Below are 9,350 nucleotides of genomic sequence, written 5' to 3'. Positions count from 1 at the left end.
ACAGTCCTTGACACTCTGCAGCAGGCACTTCTGGTCCTCTTCAGTTTCAGCAAGCAGGGTTGTATCATCCGCATAACGCAGGTTGGTGTGTTAGTGTAGAGAATCACGTGGAAGGAGACAGACTTGCGCTACCGAGTGTGCTCCTTTAAGAAGTAGACTCAGATTGAGGAGGGGTAAACACTAAGTCATTTTCTATTTATGGTTTTATTTCTTTTTTTAATGACAAGATAATTTTCCTTCTAGAGTCTATTTAATATGTAAACAAATATTTAAAGAGAAAGGGCAGTTCAGAGAATCCAACTAGGATCTCGGCATGTTACCAGCCGAGTCTTGAAGCATTTCAAGCTCCTCAGGTCTGGTGAACTCAAGGCATGTTTCTGAGGGAAGCAAAAAACCAAGGGATCCCACAGGGGCTCAGGGAGCACAGATTTCATGGCAGAAATAAGAAATATCAGCATATTTACGTGGATAGAGGGGTTGTTTTCATATGTATATTTGCTTAAAACACTGTTTATCTCAAATTCAGGCTTCTGCTTTGATCAGTTTGTTATATTATAACCATTTCCCGTTACAAGGTCTTTGCAATCAAAGTACCAACTCCACAGAAGGCAGGCCTGGATCATCAGGAGTTAGACTTGAAGCAGTGAACACCTGTCAAAAACCTAAAATAACTGTGCTGGCTTTCAGGATTATGAGAATCAACAACCCATTAAAATTTAGCCTTTAAATTTAAGGTTTCTCAACATCTTTGAACACTTGTTTTAAAAAGAAAATAATGAGATAGTTACTTCATGTCAGAATTTGAAGAGCTGTTAACAGTACAGGTATATGACACCCCCATTCTAGACAAACACAGTTGGATGGTAGGTAGAAGACTAGACAAACAAAGAAATTGTAATAATAGTTAACAGTTACCCAGCACCTGCTACAGGCAAAGCACTGCGCTCAGCCTTTTACATGAAGTGAAGACACTTCCAGAGATGTCTCAAGATTTCCCAAAGCAGGAAAGTATTAAGTAACATATCTTCTAGTTTCTGTATCAATGTTAAGTAAATACATTTTAAAATGCTTAACCAATCCATAAATTCACTACTATATATAATGGAAAAAGTGGGGGGGAAATACATGCATTTTAAATCAAGCCTTTTCATGGAAGACTTTACGTGTCTGAAAAATTACATGACAGGACCCACCTGTAGAATCTGGATGGGAGAAGGACTTGTCCGGGGAATCGGATTCTTTGTGCTCTGTTCTCTCCATGGTTGAACCAATCTCTTCTCTATTTATTTCTCTCTGCTCGTTCCAGTCCTTTGCAATCTTGCAGATATGAGTCTGGTCAGATTCTTCCAGCATTAGGTCTTTTTTACTTCTGACAGCCCAATGCATTGACTAAATAAATTAAAAGCAAACACATGGATATCAAACCAATGGTTGTAGTTTCCTATCTTTGAAGCCAAGTATGTAGTCACTCTTGACACACTATTATAGTGCTGATAACCAGAATGCTAAACTTGACTGTTCAAGAACTTTTTTATTAATTTTAATGAAAGTTTACAGAGACTTAGGTTTTCCAATCATTCATTGTTGCACTTTTCTCCCTGCCCACCTCCTCCCCCTCATTCAATATTCTCCTTGAAAGATAAAAGAAAAACTCTTTTATTGTTATGTAATCCTTCCCCCACCCCCAAGTCCACTCCACTGTGCAGCCATCATTCTGGACTTCAGTAATGATAATAACACCCAATCATATATCCTTTTTGAACAGTTCTCTCCCTCATCTATTTCAATGCAGTATACATCATTCCCCCCCTCCTTTTCTGTCTTCCTGCAACCCCGATGTCAGCCCCATTTTACAACAGTGGCCCTATGAAATATTTGTCCTTTTGTGACTGAGATATTTCACTCAGCATAATGTCCTTCAGGGTCATGCATTTTGCATAATATTTTATGAGCTCCTTGTTTTTCAATGCACCATAGTATTCCATTGTGTGAATATACCACAGTTTCTCTCTCCATACATTTGTTGATGGGCACTTGAGTTTCCAACTCTTTGCTGTGAACAAAGCCACAATAAACATGGGTGTGCATATATCTGCTTGGGTGGTGGTTATGGTTTCTTTAGGGTATATTTCCAGTAGTAGAATTGCTGGGTCAAATGATATTTCTATTTACAACTTTTTGAGAAAGCATCATACAGCCTTTCATTGTGGTTGCACCATTTTACACTCCCACCAACAGTAAATAAGTGTTTCCGATTCTGCACAACCTCGCCAGCATCTGATGTTTGCAGTTCTGTTAAATTTTGCTGTTCTTACTGGGGTTGATAGGATATTTCATAGTTGTTTTCATTTGCAATTTTCTTAGAACATTACCTCAGTTGTTTGTTAGCCATCTGAATGTCTTCTTTGGTGAAGTGTCTGTTCATATCCTGTGCCCATTTTTCAATTGGGTTATTTATCTTTATCTTGTTGTGGTGCTCAAGTATTTTATAAATTCTAGATATAAGTCCCTTGTCTGACATGTCATTACCAAATATTTTTTCCCAGACTGTGGCTTCCCTTTTTACCCTGTTGGAAAAAGTTTTGGATGTGCATAGGGATTTGATTCTTAGAAGGTCCCATTCATCTATTTTATCTTTTCTTGGTTGTAGATTTTCCAGATGCTGGAAGACTATTTAGGTTGTGTATTAGGACTTCTAGAGTTCTTCCAAGCTTTTCTTTAATGAAGTGTATAGTCCTTGGCTTTAGTCCTAGGTCCACGGCACTGACGGTTCAAGAATTATTAACTAATTAACGTGACCCAACAGAGTGTGGAAATTATCAAACAATATCATTAATATCACATGCAAGCAAGATTCTGCTGAAATCTATCCAAAAACAATTGGAGCAATATGTCAACAGAGAGCTGCCAGATGTGCAGGCTGGATTTAGAAGAGGTCATGGTACAAGGGATATTATAGCTAATGTTAGATGGATCTTGGCAGAAAGCAAAGTACCAGAGGAATGTCTATCTGTGCTTCATTGACTATGCAAAGGCTTTTGACTGTGTGGATCACAACAAGCTGTGGCTGACTCTGAGAAGAATGGGAATCCCAGAACATTTGATTATGCTTATGCAAAAACTATACTTGGACCAAGAGGCAGACATCAGTACAGAGCAAGAAGACACTACATGGATCAAAATCAAGAGGGGCATCTCCTTTGTATTCTGTCTCCATACCTTTTTAATCTGTATGCAGAACCGATCATCCGGGACGCTGGGCTGTACAAGGAGGAAAGTGACATCAGGATTGGTGGAAGAGTCATCAACAACCTGTGTTATGCAGATGACACAACCCTGCTTGCTGAAACTGAGGAGGACCTAAAGCACTTGCTACAGAGGGTCAAGGACTGCAGCCTTCAATACAGATTGAAGCTCACCATTAAGAAAAAAAAGATTCTCACCACTGGACCAATTGGCAGCATCAGGATGGATGGTGAAGAGATTGAGATAGTTAACAGTTTTAGTTTGCTTGGTTCCACAATGAGCACTCTTGGAAACAGCAGCCAGGAAATCAAGAGACAAATTGCATTGGGAAAGTCAGCTGTAAGGGATGTCTCAAGAGTACTGAAGAGTATTGAAACAGATGAGGGAGAAAACTGTTTAAAAGGGATATGTGATCAGGTATTTTTGTCATGACAGGAATCCAGAGTGAAGGCTGCATTGTGGAGTGGACCTGGGGGGAGGGATTGTAAAACAATGAAAGAATTTTTCTTTTACTTTTCCAAGAGGATAGTGTATTAGGGGGGAGGGTTGGAAGGGGAGAAAAGTGCAGCAATGAATGAATAGAAATCCAAAGTCTCTGTAAATTTTCATTGAAATTAGTAATAAATTTTTAAAAATTTTAAAAAAGAGTACTGAAGAGCAACAACGTCAGGCTAGAGATTAAGGTGCACCTGATCCTGTCTACAGTCTTCACAATTATGTGCTATGCATTGGAGAGTTGGATAGTGACTAGAGATGATAGAAAGAGAATTGATGCCTTTGAGCTGTGGTGCTGGAGAAAAGTGTTCAATATACCACGGACTGCTAGGAGAACAAAGGTTCCTCCTAGAAAGGGTGAAGCCGGGCTGCTCCTTGGAGTCAAGGATTCTGAAGCTTTGTCTGACATACTTTGGGCATGTTACAAGCAGGGACCGGTCCTTGGAGAGGGACATCATGTTTGGCAGAGTGGAGGGACAGCGCAGGAGAGGAAGACCCTCAATGAGATAGATCGATTCTGTGATCGAGGTGGTGGGAATAAGTGTATGGAGATGGGAGGTTGGCACAGATAGAGCAGGATTTAGAGATCTTGTACATAGGATCATTATGAGTCGCAAGTGAGTCGACGGCACATAACAACAACAGCAACTTCACTAAATTACAAGACTAATGGTATAAGCAGAAGTGACATCTACTTCCTAAATAACGTAACTCCAGAAACTCTATGAATTTCTATACATGTTAATAGTTGTAGAGGGGCTTCAGGCCTTTTGTTCATAGGTTCGCTATGAGTCATGCTCAATTCAAAGGCAGTCAACAATAAGAAGAAGTTACATGACTAATGGTATGTAGGAAGTTCTGATGGCCCTCGTGGTAAGCAGTTGCACTACCAACACAAAGGATGGTAGTTTGAATCCACCAGCTGCTATGAAGGAGAAAGATAGGCCATCTCTTCCCATGTGATTTACAGCCTCTGAAAACCTCCTGGAGGGTTGCCAGTTATAACTCAACAGCACATAACAACAATAATAAAAGTGTATAAAGGGCTGAAGGGAAATCCAAATCATGAGCATGGAGAAAAAGGACCAGCGTTAGAGAAGTTGAAATGATGGAGGGTGTCAGTTCCTCATAAAGTTGAAAAGAGAACTATCACAGATTCAACAATTACAATACTAGGTATAACCCCAACAGAAGTGAGTCCAAACGATAATGTGAACATAATGTTCATAACAGCACTATTCACAATAGCCACAAGGTGGAAGCAACCCAAATGCCCCTTCACTAATGAAATGATAAAATGTGCTCTATTGCTTACAGTATTATGCTCCAGCTACAGCCTCAGAAAACCTATTGGACGGATCAGCTTTGAGTAAGTTCTCATTCAACAGCAATGGGGAGAGAGATTGTAGGGGTAGAAGGGAGAGAGAGCACTAACTCTGGTCACCAGCTGCTCTGCAGAAGAAGGATGGGCAATCTCCTCCCTTACAATTACAACTGCCTCTGAAAACCCACTGAGGGGTCAGCTATTAGTCAGTTCCAACCGGATAGTACTCAGTAACAATATATAGATCTATAACATAGAGTATTATTAAGCCATAAAAAAAAGATTAAAGTATTGCTATATCCTACAACACAGATGAATCTTGAAAATATAGCAAGTGAGAGAAGCCAGGGATAAAAGATTACATACTGTATTATGTAGTTTACATGTAATGTTCAAAACAGGAAGATTCAGAGAAAAAGAAGGCAAAGTAATAGTAAGGACTAAGAAATAAAAGTAAGTATTTTCTGCTTAATGAGAAGCAGGCTTCCTTTTGGGGCGAAGAAAAATTCTGGAAATAGATGAATGTACAATGGAGTAAATATACTTGACACAGTTGAATTGTAAGCTTGAAAATGGTAAATTTTGTGTGTCTTTTATTACAATTTAAACATGAGTAAATAAAAACTTCAGAAAGCTGTGCCAGGGATTATGTGAACCACTTTTGTAACTACAACCCTTACCTCTCAGAAAAAAATCAATGCTGACAAACAGAATTTGAGATTACCCATATTCACTTTCAGTACACACATAGCACAAAGCAGGGATATATGCATGTTGTAGTTGTTACTTTGTGCCATCGAGTTGCCTGCAACTCATAGGGGCTCTATATACAACAGTCCTAAACCCTGCTCTATCCTGTGCCAATCTTATTATCTCTGATACACCTACCCCCATTACTCCAGGCACTGAATCAAACCATCTCATCGAGGGTCTTCCTCTCTTGAGCTGTCCCTCCATCCTCCCAAGCATTCCTCTCTCCCCTCAGTCTGGCTGCTGAAAGGCCTAGAAGTCAATACACATAGAACTCATATCGGGGTTCCTAATTCCATTTTCCACTAAAGAGAATCAACGCTCCTTGAAAAATGGTTCCGTGTAGTAGTGGAGCCAAAGCTGTAGAAGATGAACATGAACCACCTTGTTATGCTGCAAAGTGAAGTATTGTTTTAAAAGTTGACGGAGACCCATCCAGAAAGACAAAGAGCCCGTGTCAAGGGGTTCTAGCCAAATTAGGAAAATGTCAAACATCAGAATTACAATAATGGATTGCTTCTCACTGAATGTGAGTCTACACTGTGAAGAAGTTAAAAAAAAATAGTAAGGAAAAGGGGAACACTCTTACTTGTGTTATAAAAATGGCAATTAATAAATGCAGGGGGGGTGCAAATAGCAAAGACAGAAAAATTGTCATTTTGGAAGAAGCAGGAAGAAAAAGTTAAGGCAAAGATGCACAAAATCATCATCCAAAGATGCAGAAAATACTGGATGAAAATATGGGGACAAGCAGAATAATTAGTCTCAAAATTTCTCCCCACAGGTAAACACAATTAACACCTAAAATGGAAACTCCACAGTGGAGAAATCTGGTGGACCTCACCTCACCTAAGTCATCAATGTCGTGATGCATAAAAAAGACACAGAATCAACTCAGGAACATTTCGGCCCAAAGCAGATCATCTGAATCTAATCATAGATTCTAAGTTAAAGGATATTGGACAAAACAGCATGCCAATGTCTTATAGGGCTGGCTGAGACTTGACCATATGTAACAGCAACATTTACTAAATACAACAAATAGCTCTGGCTTTTGTAGTCAAGTAGGGAGCGATGGAGACCTCAAATGTGCATATTCAAGACAGAAGTATGTTAAGTCAAAATACAGAAACAAAGGGAAGAGACACACTGACTTTTCACTATATTCTTTCTACTTTTTAATTTTATCTTTTGTATAAATAAGGATTGAAAAATTTTTAACTGGATAAATGGCTAGATTGAAGGATGGGTGAATGAATGGATGAATACAGAGTGGGAAAGAAAGATGAAGAGTTTGGTGTGTCAATATTTCAAATAGAATAATGAACCCTGGCATCTCATGAAACCTCATCAGGAAGCTATTCCTGAGACAGAGAGCTCTAGTGTTGCAGTGTTTAAGAGCTTTGCAAGTGGGGAGTGCAGGAAAGTCAAGAGTTTTAATCCACCTATGAGTGAGAAAAGAACTGGAGCTGTGCTCCCATAAAGATTACACCCGAGGAGACTATGGGGTAATTCTGCTCTGTCCTATAGGGTCCCCATGAGTCAGAACTGACGTGGCAGCTCATAACACTGAGCATCATACCTAATACCCCAAATCCCAAGTAAAACCACAAGTTATGTGTTTGGGCAAGTTTAAAACCAGAATAAATTATTCTTCTGAAAACCTAAATATTGTTTCTTGGCCTTCAAAAAGATCAAGAGAAAAATCAAAACAACATTGATTTTCTGAAGTTCAAAGCTTACTGAAAAAGCTCAAACATTGTGACATTGGAAAACAGTGCCAGGGACAAGGGAGGAGGCTGCTGCCTCTGTTCCAGGTGTTCCAGGGTAGAAAGGGCATCTCACCTCTCACCTCCAGCTCACTGCCTTTCTAGAAAGCTTTCAAACACTGGGGCTGCCAGCTCCTCTTGCCCAAGGGCACCACTTCATCTACCAGTTTAAACAAAGCAGCAGAAGGAGCAAGAGGCTGACTGTCACCTGAATGCTTGTACTTGGTGGGAGAACGGATGTTCATCAGCATCTTAAACAGCCTGGAGGCCCACTAAAGCACCTTGCCACCTGTCTATGCAGCATCAGCGCCAACCTCGCAAGCAGGAGACAGTAGAGACAAGGAGCAGAGGAGAAAGAGAAAGTGCAGAATAATGAAAAGTCATCTTGCAATCCTTTTTTTTCACATTTAAAAAAATTAACTTTTTGAGTGAAAGTTAAAAAATCATATTAATTTTTCATATAATCATTCATAGATATTTTGTTTTACAAGAGGGTCATTGATTAATATAACTAATTACAATGTCTAATCAAGCTCTTATTATTATTGATTTTCCCTTCATTCCACCTATCCTTTTTTTCTCCTTTCTTCCTCCTTTTCCATGCCTGTTAATCCTCCAAAATTATTCCATCTGTATGTAAACCTCTCCTTAGCTTTTCATAGCAGTGATCTTATATCATGATTGATTTTTTATTAATAAATTCTATCAAATATTTAAAGAAGAAATAATATCAATCCAAAACACGCCATCTTGGAATTCCTTAAATAAAATTAAACAGTCTGTAACAGTATTCTAAGGAAAATGGGAAATAAAAATGACATAATGTGGTGAATACTAACCAAAAGTCATTATGAACACAAGTAATATGATTTCAGGGACTTCTGGTGGTCCCTAAGGAGCTGGGTGGCTAAACCCAAATATAGCTGCACTCTAATGGTTCAAATCCACTGTCTGTTCCTTGGGAGAAAAAAAGGGCATTCTCCTCCCACACAATTTACAACCTTCAAAAAATCGCTGGAGGGTCAACAATGAGTCAGTTCCAACTCAGTGACAATGATTAAGTTGTTGTTGCTGTTGTTGTTTTTGTTGTTGTTGTTGTTAAGTGTCATTGAGTCATAGATGACTTGTAGAGAGACCCTATGAATGAAAGACCTGAGCACTGTTCATAGAGTTTCTGGAGGCAAGTCATTTCTGAAGTGGATGCCACTCCTGCTTCCAAGCTTGTTTTGGTCGGGAGCTCCACCAAGCACTGTTCTCCATGGGTAACCATTATCGCAATTGATACATCAGTGTCACAGAGTTTAGCATCACAGCAACCACAAGTTACCTCTGTACAGCAGTGCACAACCAGTGCTATGCCACTTAGAAGAAAGTTTGACAAAAACCAATTTAAACCAGGCCTGAGGGCCCCAGACCGAGGGCCCAAGATGGGTTTTTAAATAGGAGGCCCTATCACATTGTCCAACTTGCCTTAGTGAATCAACATTCCACCCTAGTGCTCACCACTCACAACCCCTGTAGAACCAGCTCCTGTAGATGACTTTCAAACTGGTCTCCAGCACCATGCTGCCCACCAAAAAGAGTTTTTAAATATGAGGCCTTATCATATCACATGGCCTCACTTGTTGGTAGGCAGCATGGCACTGGAGACCAGTTTGAAAGACATGATTAAGTTAATAAAAATATTATTGCAACTACATTAATGCTGTTGTTGTTGTTGTTGTTATGTGCCGTCGAGTCGCCTGCGACTCATAGCGACCCTATGT

General features: G+C 39.6%; 1 protein-coding gene across 1 annotated transcript in view; it reads right to left on the bottom strand.

Moving 5' to 3' along the window:
* Positions 1-9,350, bottom strand: part of DNAJC12 (DnaJ (Hsp40) homolog, subfamily C, member 12) — a 67,463-nt gene that overhangs the window by 6,546 nt on the left and 51,567 nt on the right. The window contains exon 4 of the mRNA XM_006889020.1: positions 1,194-1,389. Within this exon, the coding sequence (XP_006889082.1) occupies positions 1,194-1,389 (196 nt within the window). The remainder of the gene's footprint in view (positions 1-1,193; positions 1,390-9,350) is intronic.

This window comes from Elephantulus edwardii, unplaced genomic scaffold, assembly GCF_000299155.1.
Source record: "Elephantulus edwardii isolate Elephantulus edwardi_28Jun2011 unplaced genomic scaffold, EleEdw1.0 scaffold00074, whole genome shotgun sequence".
Taxonomy (NCBI): Eukaryota; Metazoa; Chordata; class Mammalia; order Macroscelidea; family Macroscelididae; genus Elephantulus; species Elephantulus edwardii.
This window is presented reverse-complemented; position numbering and strand designations above follow the sequence as displayed.